The sequence below is a fragment of the Phyllobates terribilis genome, unplaced genomic scaffold, assembly GCF_046119375.1.
Source record: "Phyllobates terribilis strain yellow unplaced genomic scaffold, ASM4611937v1 Scaffold_1__5_contigs__length_1240528914, whole genome shotgun sequence".
NCBI classification, from domain to species: Eukaryota; Metazoa; Chordata; class Amphibia; order Anura; family Dendrobatidae; genus Phyllobates; species Phyllobates terribilis.
Genome location: NW_027362761.1, coordinates 366,472,536 through 366,496,632, shown reverse-complemented (window position 1 = coordinate 366,496,632; position 24,097 = coordinate 366,472,536). Strand labels below are relative to the sequence as shown.

At 46.7% G+C, this 24,097-nt stretch overlaps 2 protein-coding genes across 3 annotated transcripts in view; one reads left to right on the top strand and one right to left on the bottom strand.

Annotated features, from left to right (window-relative positions):
- Positions 1-24,097, top strand: part of RPL6 (ribosomal protein L6) — a 566,325-nt gene that overhangs the window by 514,654 nt on the left and 27,574 nt on the right. The window lies entirely within an intron of this gene.
- PTPN11 (protein tyrosine phosphatase non-receptor type 11) overlaps positions 1-24,097 on the bottom strand; it is a 90,521-nt gene that overhangs the window by 45,024 nt on the left and 21,400 nt on the right. The window contains exons 2-5 of the mRNA XM_073676356.1: positions 17,912-18,034; positions 16,846-17,040; positions 16,032-16,224; positions 2,522-2,638 (exon numbers count right to left, since the gene is read on the bottom strand). Coding sequence (XP_073532457.1) covers positions 2,522-2,638; positions 16,032-16,224; positions 16,846-17,040; positions 17,912-18,034 — 628 coding nt within the window. The remainder of the gene's footprint in view (positions 1-2,521; positions 2,639-16,031; positions 16,225-16,845; positions 17,041-17,911; positions 18,035-24,097) is intronic.

The following is a 24,097-nucleotide window of genomic DNA, read 5'->3' as shown; positions in this document are numbered from 1 at the left end:
CACATTTCGTTTAAAAACCTGCAGCAAAGGTTAGGGTGTGTCAGCCGTTTGTTTGAAAGTTGCAGAGCAGGAGGTTCTGTGCACTGCAACCCTGTGTGAAGGCATAACACAGGCCCATGAAAGCAACTTAACTGGCACCCCGCAGAGTGAATCGGCGCAGCCATCTCCCAGGGCAACAGGTTTACCCGGACTGTTTGGATCACCAGGCTGCGATCTGGAGGACATCTTTTGCATTTGAGTTGTGAGTTTTTGCAAATAAAGACATTTAAAGTTGAACTGGATGCTCTGGCAGCACAGAGCCGAGCATATAATAGAAAGGCCACAGCTAGGTCCTTTAAAGAAGTGGATCCGGTATTGGTATTAGTGCCCACTGCAGAGAGTAAGCTCTTGGCCAACTGGCAAGGGACACATGAAGTCCGGGAAAAGGTTAAGGAGGTAAATTACAGAGTGTACCAACCCAGGAAGAGGAAATCCGAACAGTAATATCACGTCAATCTGCTTAAAGCCTGGAAAGACCGAGAATATATGATTATGGAGGTGACCCTGATCGTTTCGTCTGTGGACCCTTCAATGCCGGCCCGTGAGGAGGGCGGAGGAGAGGTAAAGATAAGTGACGCTCTCACTAAGCAGCAGCGGCGGGAGGCTCGGAGACTAGTGCAGCAGAATACGGACGTATTCTCCGAACTGCCCGGCCGCACCTCTGTCATGCAACATGCCCCGCACTACTAGATGCATTATGTAAAATAGGAGGCAGGTCAGTGAAGGCACAGTGAGCTGTCATAAGAGCATACAGATGAATATATAAGCAGAGCACCAGATAGAGCGCCCCCCACAGGCCGCCCCGAAGCACGAGCATATCATTATCTCCAAACTGAAAGGAAAGATTACACAAGAACCACTGGACCGATTTCATCAACCAAGGTATCATTTTAAACAAAGTAGAGTAATGTCGCCCACCTGACAGTGTATGTAGTTTACTGAAAACAATCCTGCTGACAGGAGCGCTTTAAAAGGGTTTTCCCACAAACAAAAGCTCATGTTAAAAATTTGCTGTGTCTGATAGTGTACGGAACATACCACAGCTCCTGGGCAGGGGAGGAAGCAAAAGACAATACAGATTTTACAGCACAGGATCACCCATGATTCATTTTGTGAGGTAAAATATTGTTTAAAAACAGGCAGTGAAATATTTTACCTCACAAAATGAATCCTCTGCGATCCCCTGCTGTAATGTCTGTATTGTCTTTTGCTTCCTCCCCTGCCCAGGAGATGTGGTATGTTCCGTACACGGTCAGACACAGACAATTTTTAAAATGAACTTTTGTTTGTGGGTAAGGCTGGGTGCCCACGTAGCGTTTTTCAAGCGTTTATGCTGCGGAATTTCCGCAGCGGAAACGCTTGTTAAACGCTAGGTAATCCGCACCCCATGGTCCCCAAGGGGATTCCGCATGTTCTATGCACATGCTGCGGATTTTTCCGCAGCGTTTATGCTGCGTACAAAAATCCGCAGCATGTCATTTAATTTTGCGGAAGCGCAGCTGAACTCCCGCCATTGACTTGCATTGAAACGCATAGAAACCGCGACTGTACATTCGTACAAGCGGCTACTATGCGTCTCTATGTGCGGATGGTACCCAGTTCTGGAGGAGAGGAGACTCTCATCCAGACCTGGGTACCATTGTACCTGTAAAAAAAGAATAAAATAACAAATAAAGTTTATATTCACCTGTCCGGCGGCTTCTCTCTGAATGCCGGCATCGCTTGAGGACCTGCGGTGACGTCACAGTCATGTGACTGCAGGCCCTTCACCGCTCTGTCTCGCGAGATGCCGGCAGCCAGGAACCAGACAGTAACGAGCGCTGCAGCCACGCCGGGGCCTCGGGGGTGAGTATAGCTTTATTTGTTTTAATTTTTACGGTTCACACTGTATAAATCCATGCTGTTTGCATGGATTTATATAGTGTGACCTAGTTGTCAAGCACTTTACAAGTGATGCTATCGCCTGGAAAGCGCTTGTCAATCTGCATGCGGAAACGCATGTGGATCCGCATGTATTCTGCAGGAAAAACGCATGCACAATCTGCATGCGTTTTTTCTGCCAGGGAGATGCAGAAATGCTGCAGAAATTTTCTGCTTCATTTCTGCATCGTGGGCACATAGCCGAAAACCCCTTTAAGTTGAACTTTCCTTGGGTCACTGCCTCGTTACCGCACAGTGTGAACATCACCACATTACAGTAGATTAGCTGCTATCAGCAGCTGGATGTTAATAGTGTACAACACAGCTAAATTCCATGCTCTATTTAGTGGCTGCAGTCGCCGAGTACTGCAGATCAGTTCTTGTTCAATGGAATTACGCTGATTTGCAGTAAATGGCAGCGGCACTAAAGAGTGTATGGAGCTGTGGGTTCCGCTCTGTACAGCTGCCACAGCTAATCAATAGGTCATCAATACAAAAGTAATGAACAACACTTTCCAGTAAAAGTAATATTCCCATCTTCCTCTAAGCACTTTTTTAGCACCTGCTTGAGCTGTAGAACGGTTCCAAGTGTTTCAACCATTGGGTTCTTCTTATAATGCTCCACCAGATCGGTCAAAGAATCAAATTTCTCTCCACCACCAACATCATATTTCAGGTCCTGGAAAAAAAACATAGTATCACAATAGGAACAGCGACTTGTGGTGCCACAATATTTCTGCAACTGAAAATTAGTTCCATATGTTTGGATGGTAATGTTTTGGTGACAAGAAAGCCGAATACAGATGAATGGGACAGCCACAAAACTTCTGAAAGAAATGTGTGGCATTTGAATTTATCCTTACTACGTTCAATTCAAATCGGTCACACAATGAGAAAAAAATGATAAATGTTGATTTTACAGAAATGATAAGAGCAGCTCGTCAGGACCCCAGAGGGAGTGAGGTAAGCAGCCAAGTGCTTTATAGGAAATCAACAAACTGGAGAGAGTTAGTAGTTAACATCTCTCCTGGGATATAACTACTGTGCACTCTTGGACAGGCTCTGATTCATTGGAAACCAGCTGTACACTATATAAGATAAAATCTCTCATTGTAAAAAAAATGACAGGAAATTGAATGGCAAGACAATTTCAAACTTATGGTACTTATTCTTATGCAGTCTAACTAATTAAAGCAATTTAATAACTTGAGAATACCTCTTTACTTCCTTGTTGCTAGAGTTTGGGAAGGTGGGGTGCATGAACTCCTCTCTGAGAGACAGTTCTGGTCATATATTTAAATATAGAGATAACAGGGCCTTTGAACAAGAGAGTCAAGGAGTCACTGGACGAAGCATTTCAAGTGCGAAACGCGCGTCCGGTGTGAAACAGTGCGCTGGGCACCCTAATTAGCATACATGATTGAAGGGAACCTATCACCAGAAGAAACGCTATCTATTAACCTGCAAATATGGAGTTAATCTGCAGGTTACTTACCTGCCCGGCAACTGCATGTAGCCGAATGCTGTGGGGAGAAAATGAACTTCATTCTCCCCAGCAGCATTCGGTTTCAGTCACTGACACTCGCTCTGCATTGGGGCTGGCTGTCGGTCAGGGCCGTGGACGAAGTTACAGTCGCCAATCTCTATTCTCTGCAGTGACTGAAACAGGAATGCTGTCAATGAGAATAAGGTTCATTTTCTCCCCGCAGTGGTAGACTACGTGCAGGCGCCGGGCAGGTTAGTAACGCTATTAACCTGCAGATATGGGGATAATCTGCAGGTTAATAGTGTTTTTTTTTGGTGACAGGTTCCCTTTATACTTCGTTTCAGAAGACAGCGATTAGAATACTAAGGCCTCATTCAAACATCCATGATTTTTTCATATATGCAAGAAAAACTGTTTGAGTTTTAGAAGTGTGTTTAAATCTGATTTTCATAATCAATGTTTCATCAGTGATTTTCACGTATGAAGAAAAATTGCAAAGCTTCTATACATTGCATTCATGCACCATGATTTTGATAAATTTGTATGAGTGATTTTCATCTGTGACGGATTTAAAAAAAAAAAAAAAAGTGCATACGAACTAAAAACAAAACATGGAAATATGAACAGCGCCATAGACTATAATGGCCATTATATGAATGTACTACAGGGGCTATAGCCAATAAGAGGCTGTGTGCTTATACGATCAGTTTGGGCTGACAGACGCTCCTTTAAAACTTGCTTCATTACAATAGAATGTATGCCTGGCTCAACGTACATCAGATAATTTCTATGGACAACAAACCTCTAAGAATTAGGGGCACAATCATTTAATATAATCAAAAAACAACCTTAAAATATATGATATTTACAGGGGGAACAGAAAAGTGACCTTAGAAATACTGCTACTCTCTACATGTCCTGCATGGTACCTGACTGTATACAACGCTCATGATACCTTATGATTTTATACAAAGCTCGTCTTCAGCCCAGAACTCCATTACACTTTAGGCTACAACCAGTAACAGTGGCCATATTTTACACAGTGTTACAGCCTTAATTCCTGGTCCAACTGCGGGTTTACTGGCCTGATCACACAGCGTCAATTTATGCCCTTTCAGTATGTCAGGAGACCCCAGATAGGGGCTGCAGTTCCCGACCCAATGTGATCACATGGGCAGCAGACCCCTCAACAGAACCCTGTATAACCAAGCTGACTGGTGATACGCCTATACCTATTAGTCTTTGGATCTAAGAACCCAGTTTCTTACCCCTATAATCAATTAAGAGAAAAAATCTTCTCCTTATGCAGCTAATGAAAATACAAGACATATGAATTGGGAGCAGCATGTGCAGAAATTGAAGACATTTCAGTAATGGCACATTCTGCTGTGTTCACTCTTCAGTGGGGGATTGGATCCTTACTCAGGATCGCATTCTTGGGGGCTTGCAGATTCAAGTATGGAGCAAGACAGACAGAACTAGGACATCAGAAAACTTCTAGACACAGAAAAATGTCTGCTGAAGTCGTGATTACCAGTATACCTCAAGGACCAAATCTGCAAATTAATGTTTACTGGAAATGCCTTGGCATTTTCCATATGATTAAAAACACCTTTTTTCTAGCTTCTTATTAAATTGTAATGCACCCTAGTGTTGTGAGGAAAGATCTTATATCAGCAAGATGAAAGCCGCTCGGCTGATAACAGATTCATACAACAACAGAATAAAGCGCACATATGGCAAACGTAAAAGAAAAAAGGTGAAAAGCAGAGTTATAGCAAGCTCAGCGCATGGCCACCACCAAATGTTCATTATTAGTAGGCAGAAAAGAGGGATTTTTGGTACTCACCGTAAAATCTTTCTTGGAGCCTTCATTGGGGGACACAGGACCATGGGTGTATGCTGCTGTCGCTAGGAGGTTGACACTAGGCATAAAAAGGAAAATAGCTCCTCCTCCGCAGTATGCACCCGCCTACAGGCACCAAGCTCACCAGTTAGTGGCTAAAGCAGTAGGAGAAGCATAAAACAAACAACTATGCAATGCCCAAACGGGGCACAACCGTGAAAACTGAATGAGATGCCCAACAGGGCCAACTGGACATATGCCCAAAATCAGGGAGGGTGCTGTGTCCCCCAATGAAGGCTCCAAGAAAGAGATTTTACGGTAAGTACCAAAAATCCCTCTTTATCGCTTCATTGGGGGGACACAGGACCATGGGACGTCCCAAAGCAGTCCCCTGGGTGGGAGAACAGAAGATAGTCACAGACTAGGTCAGACTGCGGCAACTGCAGCCTGCAGGACCTTCCGTCCAAGACTGGCATCAACCGAAGAATAAGTGTGGACCTTGTAAAACCTTGAAAAGGTGTGGAGTGAAGACCACGTTGCGGCTTTACAGATTTGAGAGGCAGAAGCCTGATGGCGGACCGCCCAAGATGCCTCCACCCGCCCTGGTGGAGTGAGCCCTTACTCCGGGAGGGGGAGGTTTGTCCGAGATGCGATAAGCCTCCAAAATGGTCGAACGTATCCAACGGGCGATGGTTGACTTGGAAGCAGGAAGACCCTTGCGATGGCCCTCAGGGATGACAAAAAGAGCATCCGAGCGCCGAAGGGAGGCCGTTCTAGAAAGGTACACACGTAGAGCTGTGACCAGGTCCAGTTTGTGCAGGGACTTCTCCCGTGGATGCACTGGAGTCGGGCAAAAGGAAGGCAAAACAATGTCCTCATTAATGAGAAAAGCGGAAACCACCTTTGGCAAAAAGGAAGGCACCGGCCTGAGCACTACTTTGTCTTGATGGAATACCAGAAAAGGCGACCGGCAAGAGAGGGCCGCGAGTTCTGCAACCCTTCTAATAGAGGTAATAGCCACAAGAAAAACCTCCTTCCAGGAAAGAAGAGAGGCTGGAATGTCCTGAATGGGTTCAAACGAAGACTGTTGTAGGACGCTTAGGACCATATTAAGGTCCCATGGTTCCACTGGAGGGCGATAGGGATGCGCTAGGTGGGCCACCCCTTGTAGAAACGTCTTGACCTGAGGACGGCTAGCTAAGTTACGTTGGAATAGAATGGACAAGGCCGAAACTTGGCCTTTAAGAGTGCTGAGAGAGAGTCCCGCCTCTAGGCCAGACTGAAGAAAAGCTAAAATGACTGGCAAAGGAAAAGACATAGGAGCCAGCTGATCCTGTTCGCAGTGACGAAAAAAGGCTCTCCAAGTTCTGTGGTATATGCGCGAGGTAGCGGGATTTCTGGCGTTAATTAGGGGCTGAATGACATTGTCAGTAAAGCCCGCCATCTTCAACACCGCGGCCTCAAAGGCCATACCATTAAATTCAGAGAACGAGAACTCTGATGAAGAATAGGACCCTGAGAGAGGAGGTCCGAACGGTCTGGTAGACTCCAGGGGGAGTCGACGAGCAGATTTACCAGATCTGCGTATCAGACGCGTCTGGGCCAATCTGGGGCTACTAGGAGAACTGGTACTCCCTCTGTCTTGATCTTTTTGATGACTCGAGGGATCAAAGATAGAGGTGGAAAGAGATAGGGCAGTTGGAACTGTGACCATGATATGACTAGCGCGCCCTGGGCGATTGCTAGCGGATCGCGGGACCGAACTACAAAAGGACGGAACCCTGTGGTATAACCGGGACGCCATGAGGTCGACGTCCGGCGTGCCCCACCGTAAGCAAATTTGGTGAAACACCTCGGGATGGAGAGACCATTCTCCTGAGGCGAGGCCCTGCCGACTGAGGAAGTCGGCCGCCCAATTGTCGACCCCTGGAATGTGGACTGCTGAGATTGCTGGAACCGTCATCTCGGCCCAAAGTAGCACTCTTGCCACCTCTTTTAAAATGGGCTTGCTGCGCGTTCCTCCTTGATGGTTTATGTATGCCACGGCCGTGGCATTGTCCGATTGTACACGGACTGGGAACCCTGTCAGGTACCTCTGCCAGTGAAGCAAAGCCAGGTAAATCGCCCTTATCTCCAGAATGTTGATGGGTAGGAAAACTTCGTGGGGAGTCCACCGGCCCTGGACCGTGTGTTGCAGAAAAAAACTGCCCCCCAACAGATGAGACTGACATCGGTCGTGACCACCTGCCAGCGAAGCGGAAGGAATGACCTCCCGGGTCTGAGGGAAGCGACCGTCTTACTTGACGAGGTAACCTGAAGCGCCGATCTAGAGATGACGGATTCTTGTCCCAAGCTGAGAGAAGGGCTAGTTGAAGGGGCCGGTTATGGAACTGGGCAAACGGAACTGCCTCCATGGCTGCTACCATTTTTCCCAGGACATTCATGCATAGGCGAAGGGAGTGTGGACTTGGGTCGGAGAGGATGTGGATCCCCTGCCGTGGAGAGTTTCTTTTCCCTCGGAAGGAGGACCCGGGCACGAGTCGTGTCGAACTGCATCCCTAGAGCGTTGGGATGGGACCAGGGGTCTGTGTTGATCAGCCAGCCTTGTGATGAGCAAATTGGGATGTGACGGTACGCATCCTGAAAGTCCACTGAACATAGATATTCCTCGGTTTCCATCGAGTCTATTACCGACCTGAGGGACTCCATCCTGAACTGTCGGATGCGTACATGTCGGTTTAGCTGTTCGAGGTCCAGAATCGGACGTAGTGAGCAGTCCTCTTTTGGGACGACGAAGAGGATTGAGTAAAAAAACGGAAAAAACTTTTCCTGAAAGGGAACCGGGACTATGACTCCTGAGCGCAGAAGGGAGGCGATGGCTTGAAGGAAACCGGGAAGCAGAGATGGTTGAGGGGGGCGGGACCTGAGAAAACGCGATCGTGGGCTGGAGTTGAACTTGATCCTGTAGCCGGAAGTAACAATCTCCTTGACCCAGGCATCCTCTATTTCCAAGAGCCAAGAATCTCGGAACAGAAGGAGACGGCCGCCCCCCCTGGGAGAGGTTCCAGGTGGGAGTGACCCGTCATGCTGAGGAAAACCTGGAGGATCGTGATCGTGATCCAGAGGACTTGGAGGAGCGACCCTTTGGGCGCCAGTTATGTGTGGGCCTAAAGGAGGGCTTACGACTGTCCCGCCGTGCTGGAGTACGGTCCTGTTGAGAGCAGGGGTTCGGTTGAGCGAACTGACGAAAGGACCTGAACTGAAGGGGGCGTCTTCTGGGAAAAGGGCGTTTGGACCTGGGCTGGGGGAGAGAGGTGCTCTTATCCCCAGTAGCATCAGAGATGATCTGGTCTAGCTTGGATCCAAACAGCCTGGAGCCTTGAAAAGGAAGATTAGTTAGAGATCTTTTGGAAGCCGGTTCGGCACTCCAAGCCTTAAGCCAAAGAATTCTACATAAGGCAACGAGATTGCTGGAAACCCGGGCTGAGCATGCAGCGGAGTTGAGGGACGCCGTAAGTAGATATTTCCCTGCGTGGCCGATTTGATCTGCTAAGTCGGCCAGATCGTCCGGGGAGGCCCCTGCTAGGATGCCACGTCTGAGTTGTTAGGCCCATGCGGACACCGCTTTTGATATCCAAGTTGAGGCAAAGGAAGGGCAAAGGGAGGTGCCCGCAGCCTCAAAGGCTGACTTAGTGAGGGCCTCAACCTGTCTATCCGTGGTATCCTTAAGGGAGGAACCGTCCGGAAGAGACAGTACCGTCTTGGCCGAAAGGCGAGAGACGGGAGGATCCACAGATGGGGACTCCGTCCATTTGCTGACAAGGTCACGATTAAAGGGTATAGGATGTTTAACTGTTTCTTTCCTGTAAAGCGCTTTTCTGGATGCTCCCACTGCTTCTGAAAAACACTGTCAAATTCTGCATGGTTAGAAAAAGTGGGTGGAACTGAGTAGTCCTGAGATGGGGTCTCGTCTTCTCTAACATGCAGAGTCTGATTGACGGCCGTAATAAGGCTGTCAATCATGTCCTGGGTCCCTGAATACTGGTCTGAGACGGAACCAGAGTCTGAATCCGATGCCGGATTAGATCCCAGGGCGACCTCCGGGGAAGAGGTGTGAGACGCAGGGAGCATCTTGGAGTCTGGAGAGCTGGAGGATGAGCTTGTGTGAGTCCGTTTCTGAGAACGTGCCGTCAGTCTGCCCCAGTGAGGAGGGGGCAGGGGTGCTTGCGAATCGTCTGTGGGGACGTTCGGAGCACTGGTGGCCGTGGATAACAAAGGCAAGCATTCTGGCAAGCGTTCTAAGACCTGCACCAGAGATTGAGAAACCTTGGTGAGGTCAGAGACAGACTGGGACATAGCAACAGCCCACTCCGGAGGGGAGGGAGTTCCTTTGTCCTGGGTGGCGGGGGGATCCTGGGGTGCCAGCATGGCGGGAGGTCTGCAGGTCGAGCCGAAGGCTGTAGTGAGACCCGCGGGCCACTCAGTACCGCAAAGAGTACATGCGTAGTATGTGACAATGTGAGAGGGACGGACTGAGAGCTCCCTGGGTTTGGACATATGTGCCAGGCCAGGGATAACACAGAGGGAGGACGCCTGTGGTCAGGAAAGGGTGTGGGTCGTGTCAGGACAGAGCCTACCCGATCCTGCAGAGAAGCGGTCCCGTGTCCCCCTGAAAGGCTCCGAAGGTGAGGCTGGAGCGGGTCACAGTCAGGTGCCGACGGAGTAGGGAGCTGCGTGCGCAGAGTGATGGCGTCTGTGTAGGGGAAGGAGCAGAGGACGCTGCCCTGATGAAAGGGCACGTCGAGGCTCCGATAGGCGGATGGAAAGGGGGGGCGGGCTTGAAAGAACCGCCGTTGATAGGTCCGCGGAAGGCTCGAGGGCGTGACGGAAGCGTCACTATGCTCCTCGGCCCTGGTTGGTGAAATAGCAGGGGGCGTATAGTCGTCGGAGGGGGACCGCCCACAGGACACGCCCCCCCCCAGACGGAGAAAAAGCGCGGCAGTTTTGCCGCGCATAATGGGAGAAGTAGGAAGTGGCCCAGGGAAGCGCCATGTTTGGTGAGAGGAGGAGGGGGGGGCAGGTAACGCCGGGGGACTGGGACCTACAGCTGAGAGACAGGGGAAGTACCTCTCTTAGGGGGTCCGGCTGTCGTCTCTTCCTCTCTCCTTCTGAGGATGGTCTCAGGATGCCCTCCTGGATGGGGGGGAACCTGGCTTTTCCTCCTTCCCGCACTGTCCGGTCCTGGAAAGTGCAGGAGACGGTGTCAACCCCAGAAAACTGGGGGGAAGGTCACCCGCAGGGACCACCGTCTCCCTCCCAGGCCGCTCCGAGGAGGGGGCTGGGGTGGGGAACAGGCTAGGACTGGCCACCGAAATCACCCTGAGACACCCTAAGGTGACAGGGGATAAGTCCTGCCCAGCGGGTCCGAGAGTGGGCGATGTGGGGGTAACTACACTGCTCTCTCGGTCGCTTGTGGGTTAACAGGGGACGCAGTGTTCCCTGTTAGCCTGAAGAGCTGTATCTGAAAGAGAAAAAACAAAAAGTTAATAAACACAACAGGGTTGGATATGTGAAGATCCAGGTCTACCTCCTACAGACACTAAGCTTAAACTGGTGAGCTTGGTGCCTGTAGGTGGGTGCATACTGCGGAGGAGGAGCTATTTTCCTTTTTTTGCCTAGTGTCAACCTCCTAGCGACAGCAGCATACACCCATGGTCCTGTGTCCCCCAATGAAGCGATAGAGAAAAGAAATGTGATAGTCGGGAACTTCAACTGAGATAAAGGCCTCCTTCCTATACATCAACAGCTCAGGCTCTGCTCACATCTTTCTTTGCTGCTGTTGGATGTATGCATTGGGTATAATCCAAACTTAAACCTCCGACATATGCCAAAATATAGTGGTGTACGTAGGCCATGGACGCCTCTTGAAGAAAGATGTATACTATGCGGTATATTTTATTCTTACTGTATGCCTCTAGTATTAATACCTAGCAGACTGCACTTTCCTATGTCTGGCTCCCATATGTAGAGTATATAGAAGTCTGTCATGTACGGTGAGACGTACAATGAACATGAAGTAACAGGATAGCTCTATAGGTTCACGTATTTCAATTTGTCAGTGTATACACATTAGGATCAGGAGGTGTAAAGGATATAGACATCATTGCCATCCTGAATGCGGCAGCCAGGATTGTATTTCTGTCCAGCCACTACACCGATGCCTCCACCTTGTGCAAGCCATTGCACTTGTTACCCATCCGCTACAGAGTACAATATAAGTTCATCGCTCTCACCCACAAAGCTCTCCACAGTTCTGCACCACCACACATCTCCTCCCTCATTTGTCTATCACCCTACCTTTTCTCTCCATTTCGCAAGTGATCTGAGACCAACATCCTCCATAATTCAAACCTCCCACTTCTGTCTCCAAGACTTGTGTTGTGCTTCCCCAGTTTTCTGGAATGCACTATCCTAGATGACCCGATTAATGCCTAGCCCACACATTTTTAAGCGCGCTTTAAAAACTCATCTCTTTAGACAGGCCTATCATCTCACTAATCTAACTCTCCCCGGTTCCACCTTCCAGTTTTCCTCAGAATCTGGTTTCATCTGTCTCCACATCCTCCATGCACCCATTAGCACTTGGCAACTGTACTTATATGCTGGCTGATAACCGGCTCATGCAGCTTTATATCATAACCCCTATTTATTACAATGATGACTGGACAGTACATGACAAGCACTTTTTACCTATTGTGTCCCCCCCTATTTTCTTATAGACTGTAAGCTTGTGAGTAGGACCCTCACTCCTCCTGTACCTGATGAACTATGTGTTACTTTGTATTATCTTTATTGTTTGTATATATCCCCGCTTAATTGTAAAGTGCTGCGGAATATGCTGGCGCTATAGAAATAAAATGATTATTTATTATTATTGCCTGATGATTTTAGAAGAATTGAGGCTTGTCTGTGTTAAATGAATTTGGGCATGTTGGGTTTTATCATGATCAAAGCCTTGTTCCTGAGGGAGGTATGCTCTGGCAGTGACTTATGACCAAGTTCACATGAGCATATATATAAAAAAAAAAAAAAAAGTCATCTACGCTTCTTTTAGAAAACTTGAAGATTTTTTTTCTCATTTGTCTTCAGTATGCAATCTCGTTTTGATACATCAGAGGTTATTAAAACTTCACAAGGCTAAACACGGTTTCCTATGTTAAAGAATTTAAATGGATTCCTAAAAATCAGATGCTATATAAAGACTCCGCATGGAATCCGGTTTATTTTTGTGCACCCATTGACTTGAATGGGTGAGTCTAATTCGACACAAACCAGTGCATGCTGTGATGTTTCTCAAGCACAGATTCGGTCATTGAACAAAAAAAAATAAAATAAAAATTCACTTCACGGCCCGTATGCTGTCCGATTTTTCATAGAGAGCACCTAAACCAAAAATATGGTCATGTGAACTTGGCTTTATAGCAATGGAGCCAGGAGACATACTTGTCCCCCCAACAGTCTCAATCCTAAGTCTTGTGCATCTCATGTATGGCGGCTTTTCAGTGACCACAACACCAAAGTCCAAGTATTACGGTTTGTAAAAGATTTTGGTAACATCTCTCATTGTTGCAAAACTACAGTATGTGGCTGCTCAAAGAATATGGACAACATTGAGGAAATTTTTTTTACGCAAATTCATGTCGTTTTGGAGAAAAATTATTTCTTTCAATTGAGCTTCATAAAAAATACTTAACCGTTTAGCTTCTACAGCCTCTATGTTTCACAGTGTATTGCTGATGACAGAATGAGTTGACTGTGAATCTGTCAGTAAACTTGTTTAAACAGCAAAGCTTATAAGCCTTAGTTTAGAAGAGCTCAGAAAAAGAAAGATATTAAAGGGAACCTGTCACCAGAAAAAAGACTATGAACCTGCAGATATGGGGTTATTCTGCAGGTTAATAGCGTTACTCACCTGCCCAGGACCTGCACTTAGCCAAACGCTGCCGGGAAAAAATTAACTTTATTCTCCCCGGCAGTGTTCCGGTTTCAGTCACGAGGGCGACGCTGGCGCTGGTTCAGTCACTACTCTGAGTACACAGAACGGCGGCTGTAACCGGCCCTGAAGGGCAGCAGAGCCCCAATACAGAGGGAGTGTCAGTGAGGGCCGGGAACGCGGTTACAGCCACCATTCTGTATTCTCAGAGCGGTAACTGAACCGTGGCGGCGCCGCCCCCGAGACTGAAGCTGAAACTCTGCCAGGGGGAATAAAGTTCATTTTCTCCTGGCAGCGAGGCTCTAAGTGCGGGTGCCGAGCAGATTAGTAACGCTATAAACCTGCAAATCAACATCATATCTGCAGGTTAATAGTGTTTTTTCTATTGACAGGTTCTCTTTAAAGGGAACCTGACAGATCCCCCATGCCCTCCAACCCACCAGCATTAGACTATTTGTTGCTAAACAACCTGCCTAACCAGCCCTCTATAGTGTTTAACACCCGGGAAGCGTACACCCGGCTTCAGAGGAGCAATGACGTGGGCGAAGAAAGTCGAGCGGATGCACGAGATTTGTGGGAAGCTAGAGAGGACACTGACTCTTGCAAATCATGTTATTACGCTCGTAGGGATGTGATAACATGCTGAGAGGGCACACTAGTCTGGGGAAAAGACACCCCAGTGACTAGTCAAAGGCCTAATAACCATATGAAACAGTTTATAAAGCCTGTTTTTAAACATGGGTGGTGTTGGACAGGGTGTTGGACAGGGTGTTGGACAGGGTGTTGGACAACAAATAGTCTAATGCTGGTGGGTTGGAGGGCACGGGGTCTTGTCCCTTTAACCACATAAAAGGAAAACTCAACTTTGATTTGGCCATATAGGATGAACACAGGCAAGCCATCATAGTTATAAGAACTTCTGCCTAGCCTGGGGCAACGTTCACAGAATAAAACACTTTCCACTGCAAGAATCTTAAATGTAAATTTTGTTGAAGATTATATCTTTTGCATCGTGAGTTATATACAAAAGTTTAGAAGAAATCCACAAGAGATAGGGATATTCTGTGACTTTAAAATTGCATTACATGCTGTGAAATTTTTAATAAATAACAGTACTGACCCACATCCCTCTCATGTACATACACAGACTAATAAAACTTCTGTGATGATGGGTTCGTTGGGACTATGATGAATGACTTCTACCTAAAATGTTTAGATTTTGTGCAGTTGTGTAAGCAGGCGGTATATGAGGATATTTCATAATGTACGTTGTGAAAATTCTAGATTGTATAACTTTACAATTGTGAAATAACAGGGAGCCCTAAGCCGCTACAGTGGATCATACAGATCAAGGAGGCACAAGATATTCTCACCTGGGGGCCATCTTGTCCTATTATATCACTCCCAAGGGCCACAATAAAATATGGATGTAGTCTGACCAAAAACATTCATGGCGTGTAGACAGTACAAGTCATAGTCCCTTGCTTAGCACAACATTAAAAACACTTCTATAACACCTACACGATCTTGCAATTTTTAATTTTTGTGGGTTTTTTTTACCTCCCCATCTTCAAAGTCCTATAACTTTTTTATTTTTCTATTGACAGTCACGAGGGCTTGTTTTTGCAGAAAAAGTTGTGGTTTTGAATTTCTCTCTAAAAAGTTACTGAAAATACGAGAAAAAAAAAAGTGCAGCGAAATGGTAAAAAAAAAAAAAATTGTAATTCTGCCATTAGAGCAGGGGATCACAGCTGATTCTTTTTGTGGTATGATCAGACCATGTCCTGTACGGTCAGACACAGCCATTACACAGTACACAGCAGGGGCACATTTATAAGATTATCTCAGCACAGGAACATTATATTTAAACACATCCAATTGTGGAAATTATTAGGATTCCAAGATCTATTGATTAAAATCAACTTTTGTTCATGGGAAAACCCCTTTAAAGGGGGCCCCATCAGCTCTTCTAAAATGTCTGTTTTAGTAAATATTTGTATTCCCCATGAAATAACTATTTAGTCCTCTCTATCTGGAAATCCATGGTATGCTTCTCTTCAGTTGAGCCAAAATGCTACACAATTAGGTATTATGAGCTGAATTAACTGGGGGACAAATTACAGAATAAATTATAAACAAAGTTGCTTGCAATAGAACTTCACAACGCTCCCCATCATTACCAGTTTGTTGATAGGCATCAAACACAATGGCATGATCTCTGAAGCTTGTCCCCAGTCATGATCTCTGAAGCTTGTCCCCAGTCATGATCTCTGAAGCTTGTCCCCAGTCATGATCTCTGAAGCTTGTCCCCAGTCATGATCTCTGAAGCTTGTCCCCAGTCATGATCTCTGAAGCTTGTCCCCAGTCATGATCTCTGAAGCTTGTCCCCAGTCATGATCTCTGAAGCTTGTCCCCAGTCATAATCTCTGAAGCTTGTCCCCAGTCATGATCTCTGAAGCTTGTCCCCAGTCATGATCTCTGAAGCTTGTCCCCAGTCATGATCTCTGAAGCTTGTCCCCAGTCATAATCTCTGAAGCTTGTCCCCAGTCATAATCTCTGAAGCTTGTCCCCAGTCATGATCTCTGAAGCTTGTCCCCAGTCATGATCTCTGAAGCTTGTCCCCAGTCTCTGCACTTTGCAACTTTATTAGAGGAATTTTTGAAAGAGCAATGGCTCCTATTAAACAATGTTCTTCTGTTTCTTCACATATCAATAGACAAAATAAAAGGTTTCTTAAGATAGATTACCTGGCACCTTATCATGACATGCGTCACTTTAGACTTGCCGTCGTTGCTCTCTCCTTTGTCGTCACCCGTGCGAACAGACAAGACAAAATCTCCAGGGTGGCTCTGGCTCTCACGCACCAGAAAACTTCCATGTTTGCCCTTCTCAGTTAGCAACTTCTCAGCCTCCTTCCCTGAGAGATGACCGTGAAACCACCTAAATGGCAAACAGAAAATGTAGCAATATTCTGCATGGATTTATCTACAAATGCACCAAGTATGTCATATGTACAGCTTGTTGGATAGATCAATGAGAAAATATACATTTATGGATAAATCAATATCCTATATCCTTCCACCTTACGTCACTTGCAGGATAAAAGATGTAACTTATGAAGAAGGGGTAATCAGCAACGGTCATAGACCGTGAATGGAGCAGCAGGGCACATGCGGGATGTCTGCTTCACTGCAACTCTTCAATGCAGTCATGTAATTAGCAAGAAAGCCCCATGGCCCCTATATTAGTGATTAAAAAAAAAAAGGGATAGACCAAATACATTAATGGGAACCTGTCAGTCGATTCATGCTGCCCAAGACCAGGAGCATGAATCAGGGCCTGGCCGCACGATTGCAGCCGGGCACGTTTTTCTCTAAAACGCTCCAGTGTTGAAAATGGAAAAAGTCAAAAAAGTTATCAGTTGTGCAAGAAACATGGATGATTTCAAACAGATTTCAGGCGCAAAATAAGGATGCACACAGGCATATAATGATATATATTATACTGGTCAGTGCAGAAAATGGCATGTAATGCTGTATTGTGCAATCACAGTTCACTCACCTCTCAGAAGTGGGATCAGCACAGTTTAAAGGATATTTCAGCTCGATAACGTCCCCATTTTTTTCCTTAAGTTGTCCGTGGTGTTCCATGTAATACTGAACCAACTCAGCAAGTGTAGCAAATTTCTCCCCTCCATACAAGTCATAGTAATCGCCTGTGTTCTGGATCTTAATGTGGGTCACTGCCCCATTCCTCCTAAAGAGAGAAATAAGTCTTCACTGGAAGACGTGTCTACTCCATCATCAATCAGCAAGAAAGGCGAAGTGTACGGTATATCTGGTCACATATAGAAATGCTAACAGGGATCAAAATAATGATACCGTAATAATAAACCTGGCAGGGTACTGAACGATTATAGCCACACGACACCCCATGGCACTAACCCCAGACTAAAGACAGGAGCTCGGAAGGCACAACAAATAGTGTCCCTTACTTCATAGTAAAATTATACACTATTCTTATATTTTGTAAAACTGGAGGTACATTTTAAGATACTGTGATATATCAGCTTTTACATTAGATTATTTTAAAGGGGACCTGTCATCGGGTCAAAAGTGGAGAGTTTTTGATCTCATTTTATTCCTGCTGCTCCTGAGCATTGCATTTTTATTTTTTTATTTATTTGTCATATGGTTTCAGAGATCTGAGCCTTTTTATTTAGATATACTATTTCTGGTCTTTACCAAGGGGACGTTGCTCACAGGCTCATTATGCGAAGCTACCTAAGACAAGTCCCAATGAACACTGTGAGCCATCGCTTCTTTGTAAAGACCATAAAAATCCACACTAATTAAAAAGGTCCATATCTCTGAAACAGTATGGCGCATTTAAAAAAAATTCTATTTATTTCGGGGAACAGAGGGAATAAAATAAGAGTTGCTTCTCACCTGGTGACAGGTTTTCTTTAATTATGTGACTCAATCAAACTAAGAGCATCCAATAACTATTCCAATAATAATTGTGTCCATTGCATTCTCATTACCGATATTCATGCTAAATATGGATATTGAAGTCATTTACAACTTCTTGTCACATTCACAGATGGCAATCACATGAAGCCCCTTACCTTACAGACAGTGTGAAATCTCCTGGGTTACTCTTACTGGGCCGAGCCAAAAAACTACCATCAACACCACGGGTCAACAGAAGGTTTTCTGCCTCTACACCGGTGATATTAGGGTGGAACCATCTGTAACAAGAGGACATTCAACAGTATTAATACCAGTATCAGCGTGATGGAGGTGCGATAAAGACCTTAAAGAAAAGGTTATGCCTTAAACTATGAGACCTGCATCTGTAGAACATTCATGAACCAGAACAATAAGGCGTTGTGTTCATTCTTACTCCTATAAGCCTATTTTTAAGAACCGGAGATATTTCTACTTAGCAAACATGAGGCTATAAAGTTTAAGTTAACTTTGTTTGTCCAAAAGGAAAGTTGTGAGACGTTAGTTGTAGGTGTCAGTAGTAGTACTTTCCTGTGCCGACCACTTATCCCAACAGAAGCCAATGCACATACCCTCGTTCCAGCAGCAGGTACCCCCATTGCCTAGTTCCCCTTGCACATTCCCTCTGCAGCATTTACCCCCCCCCCCCCCCCAAGTGTCTGGTTCCCCTCGCATATTCTCTCTCTCCAGCAGCATGTACCCCCCAACAGTGTCTGGTTCCCCTTGCACATTCCCTCTCTCTAGCAGCAGGTGCCCTCCAGTGTCTGGTTCACCTCGCACATTCCCTCTCTCCAGCAGCAGGTACCCCCCTCCAGTATCTGGTTCCCCTCGCACGTTCCCTCTCTCTAGCAGCATGTGCCCCCCAGTGACTGGTTCCCCTCGCACATTCTCTCTCTGCAGCAGCATGCACCCCCCAATGCCAAGTTGCCCTCACATGTGCCATCTGCAGCTAGGGGCTGTCACACTGATCAGTCTTAGGCTATGTGCCCACGTTGCATTTATGAAGCAGAAAATTTCTGCTGCATAAATGCAAGTCCTCTCCCGGAAAAACGCATGCGGAATTCCGCACGCGTTTATCGCGCATTTTTCGCGCGTTTATCACGCGTTTTCCACATGCGGAATTGCCTTGCGTTTTTTATGCATTGGACTAAGGCAATTCCGCTTGCGGAAACGCAAAATTAAATGACATGCTGTGGATTTTTGAACGCGGCATAAACGCTGCGGAAAAATCCGCAGCATGTGCATAGAACTTGCGGAATCCCATTGGGGACCATGGGGTGCGGATATACATGCGATTTTCAAGCGTTTACGCTGCGGAAATTCCGCAGCATATACGCTTGAAAAATGCTACGTGGGCACACAGCCTAACTATTTATTTTTTAGCCATTACAACACTGGATTAGTGAGCATGAGGGAGTTCAACCATGAACCTAAGGCTTAGTGCCCACGAAGCAGAAATTAAGCATAAATTTTCCTGAGCATTTCTGCATCTCCTTGGCAGAAAAACGCATGCGGTTTTTACATGCGTTTTTGACGCGTATTTGCATGCGTATTTGCCATGCGTTTTTCCAATGCATTGTATAGGCAAATACGCATGTAGAAACGCACAAGAATGGTTCATGTCCGTAGTTTTTCTGCGAGTAAAATCTGCGCAGAAAAGATCCTAGTTACTTACCGGTAACGGGATTTTACAGAGCCCATGACAGCACCACCTGAGAGAGGGTATCCGCTCACCAAGGACAGGAACCTACTGAATAAAAAGGCGGTACCTCTCCTCCGCATCAGTTTTGCTTCAGAGCATGAGAGGGCCTCTGAAGACAGGTTAATACATAACCACCACCTCAATATTTGTACTAAACATCTTAAAAAGTGCACACCACAGTGATAAAGGGGAGGGAATTAATAGGGTGCTGTCATGGGCTCTGTAAAATCCCGTTACCGGTAAGTAACTAGGATCTTTTCCCCTTCTCCCATGACAGCACCACCTGAGAGATTTATAGAGATTAAATACCTGAAGGAGGGATCACCGCTTGCAACACCCTTCTACCAAAGGACAGATCAGTAGAAGAGGAAAGGTCAAGACGGTAATGTTTGTAAAATGTAGCAGGGGATGACCAAGTTGCCGCCTTACATATGATGTCGATGGGCACATCCGCCTTCTCAGCCCAGGAAGCAGCTACCGCTCTGGTGGAATGGGCCTCCAGGTTCTCTGGAACCGGCAGATCGCTAGAAGAGTAGGCTAAGGTAATAGTATCCCTGACTCATCTAGCTATGGTCCCCCTTGTAACCTTAAGTCCTTTCCTAGCCCCCTGAAAGGATATAAATAAGGCGTCACTCTTTCTCCAGGCTTTTGTCACTTCCAAATACTGGACTAACACCCTTCTAACATCTAAGGTGTGAAGCTTACATTCCTCAGAATCCCTAGGATTAGGATAGAAGGAAGGGAGAGTGATTACCTGCGCCCTATGGAACTTGGAGGCTACCTTTGGAAGATAGGCCGGGTCTGGTCTTAAGATTACTCTATCTGTACATACTTGAGTGAATGGATGGTTAACGGATAGTGCGTGTAAGTCACTGACTCTACGAGCTGATGTCAGGGCCACCAGTAGAGCAGTCTTTAAAGTTAAGATTTTTTCTGAAACCTTCTCTAAGGCTATGTGCCCACGTTGCGGACCTGAAGCATATTTTTTACGCTTCTCCCTGGCGGGAAAATCGCATGCTGATATTACATGCGGTTTTCCCGCCAGGTAGAAGCGTTTGTGAGGCGCCTTTGCATGCATTTCCGCATGCGGGTTATCAAGCACTTCTCCAAGCATCACTTGGAAAAGTGCTTGACAACTTGTTCACACTATATAAATCCATGCAACCGGCATGGATTTATATAGTGTGACCAAGTAATAGTTAAAAAAAAAGAATCAGAATGGTAAAAAATAAAAAAATAAACTTTATACTCACCTTCTGATGCATTCTCTGCCCCGTCCGGAGTCTTGAGCGGCTCACGCTGTTGTGTGCAGGACCTGCGGCGACGTCATTGAGTCATGTGGTGGGTCACATGACTCAATGACGTGCAGGTCCTTCAGACAACAGCGCGACGGAGGGAAAACATCAGAAGATAAGTATAAACTTTATTTTATTCTTTTTTTTTTACAGGTTCTTTGGTACCCAGGTCTGGATGAGAGTCTCCTCTCATCCAGACTTGGGTACCATCCGCACATTGATCCCGCAGCGCTTCCGCAAAATTAATGAACATGCTGCGGATTTTTGACCGCAGCATATTCGCTGCGGAAAAATCCGCAGCATGGGCATTGACATTGCGGAATGCCATTGGGGACCATGGGGTGCAGATATACATGCGTTTTTCAAGCGTTTACGCTGCGGAAATTCCGCAGCATATACGCTTGAAAAACGCTACGTGGGCACACAGCCTAAGGGCTCGAAGGGAGGTTTGGTTAATGCTTCCAGAACTAAATTAAGGTCCCAAGGAGGCATTCTTGGAATAGGAATAGGTCTGGATCTATGACAAGCTTTAATAAATCTAATGATCCATCTATTTGCTGCCAAGTCATAATTATACAGTGCCCCCAGAGCTGATACCTGTACCTTAAGAGTACTGGTGGCTAGTCCCATGTTTAGCCCCTTCTGGAGGAATTCTAGTATGGCCTCAATAGGAATCCTCCCTTTGGCGGACTGACCCGAGGTAGACAAGAACTTAGCCCAGGTTCTACCATAGATTCTAGTTGTTATCGGCTTTCTACTTGCCAGAAGGGTAGTAACAAGATCCGGAGAAAACCCCCTTTGCGTCAATAGCGACCTCTCAAAATCCAGGCCGTCAAATGCAGGCCAGCTCTTTGGGGATGACAGACTGGGCCCTGCCTGCGGAGATCCGGGATGTCCGGAAGAACCCATGGATCTGCTTGGGACATTCTCTTCATCCAAGTGAACCATGGTCTCTTGGGCCAGAACGCGGCAATCAATATAACCCTTGCCCGTTCCTCTCGGATCTTCCTCAGGATAGTAGGGATCAGTACTAAAGGGGGAAAGGCATAAGCTAGAGTAAAATCCCACGGAATCTGCAGCGCGTCCACCGCAAACGCCCCCTCTTTTGGATTCAGGGAGCAAAAAGTTTCGGTCTTCCGAATGTGTCGGTTTGCAAATAGATCTATCTGGGACTGTCCCCACCGACCCACAATCTGCTGAAAAACGGCTGGACTCAACTCCCACTCTCCTTGTTTCAAGATGTGACGACTCAAGAAATCGACCTTTATGTTCTCTTCCCCTTTTATATGCAGCGCCGAGAGCGTAACCAGCCGACTCTCGGCAAACCTGAAGATCTGATCCGCTACTAACATCAGAGGGAGAGACCTGGTACCCCCCTGATGATTGATGTAGGCGACTGTTGATCTGTTGTCTGACATTATCCTGATGTGAGGACCCTGAAGAACAGAACTGAATTCTTTTAGAGCGTTTCTTGCTGCCGACAGCTCTTTCATGTTGGAAGAGAGACTTGTCTCGCTGTCCGACCAGAGGCCTTGTACAGAACGATCCCTTAGGTGAGCTCCCCAACCTTCTGCACTTGCGTCTGCTGAAATTGTATCCGACACCTGGAAGGTCCAAGGAACCCCCAAAAGATAGGTTGACCGGAGATGTCCACCAGTCCAGGGAGTTGATCACGCCATCTGGAAGAGATATTTTCCCATTCAAGCGACCTTTGAGCCGCCTGTCCGCTGCCAGAATCTCCTGTTGCAGACATCTGGAATGGTACTGGGCCCACTGAACAGCCGGGATGCAAGATGTCATTGTACCCAACAGAGACATTGCACTCCTCAGGGTCATGGTCGGATTGCTGATAACCTGAGATATTAGGGATCTGATCTTCAGCTTCTTTTCCTCTGGCAGAAGACAGGTTTGGTTTTCTGAGTCCAGAATGAGACCCAGGAAAGACTGAACCCTCTTTGGTTCCAGCCTTGACTTCTGCAGATTTAACAGCCAACCTAGGCGTTTTAGACTGGCCATGACGTCCGCCAGGGCTAGAGCACAGAGTTGACTTGATCTGCCCACTACTAAGAAGTCGTCCAGATAAGGGATGACCAGAATATCTCTTTCCCTCAAGTGCGCTGTGACCTCCAGAATAATTTTTGTGAAGACTCTCGGCGCCATGGAAATGCCAAAGGGAAGAGCTGCGAACTGAAAATGCCTTACGTGCCTGCCGAATTGCACAGCTACTCTTAGAAACTGTTGATGATCTGGCAAAATCGGGACGTGGTAGTAGGCGTCCTTCAGATCGAGGACGCACATAAAACAGTCCGGAAATAACATCTTTATGGACGATTTTATTGTTTCCATCTTGAACGGCCTGTAGATTAAATGGTCGTTCAGCCTCTTTAAGTTCGCAATGGTCCTGAAGGAGCCATCCGGCTTCTTTATTAGGAAGAGAGTCGAATAGAATCCTCTTCCTTGCTCGGGTGCAGGTGTTTCCACCAGAACTCCTTTCATGAGCAGAGAGAGAACTTCCTGCTGTAAGGCTATCTGTTCCGCTAAACCCCTGGGGGCTGATATTTTGACAGTGTTCCTGGGCCTGCTTTTGAACTCTAATGTGAGCCCCCTCCTGATTATCCCCAAGATCCAAGAATTGGATGAAATTTCCTTCCAGGCAGGCAGGAAGTGGGACAATCTTCCTCCCACCTGGGGGGAACTGTCACTTAGGGGCTTTCTTATTCTCGGAGGAGGGACCCCCGAACATGAAGCCTCTGTTATACGGCTTTCTGTCTTTCCAGCTTCCTTGGTCTCTGGGAGCTTTACTGCGGCTATATTTTCTCTTCCGAAAGGAGCTGTTAAACCGGGAACCAGACACCGTGGGAAATCCATGTTTTTTGTCTGCGGCTTTATCTAGGATGTCATCTAGACCTTTGCCATACAAGAAGTCCCCCTCACAAGGGATTGAGCACAGTTTAGACTTTGACTGCACATCCCCTGGCCAGCTCTTGAGCCATAGCGCCCTACGGGCTGCATTAGAGAGGTTTACAGACCGGGCAGCCAGCCTAACTGAATCTGCCGATGCATCTGCCAGGAATGCAGCCGCTCCCTGCACAAGAAGAAGGTCCGATAGAATTTTCTCCCTTGACACATTCCCCCTAATCTGGTCTTCCAATTGTTGAAGCCAGATCATCATAGATTTAGCGGTGCAGGTGGCTGCTACTGCCGGTTTAAGGGCCCCTGCTGACGACTCCCAGGTTTGTTTAAGGAAGGACTCCGCTTTTTTATCCAGTGGGTATTTTAAGGCTCCTAAATCCTCAAAGGGCAGAGTG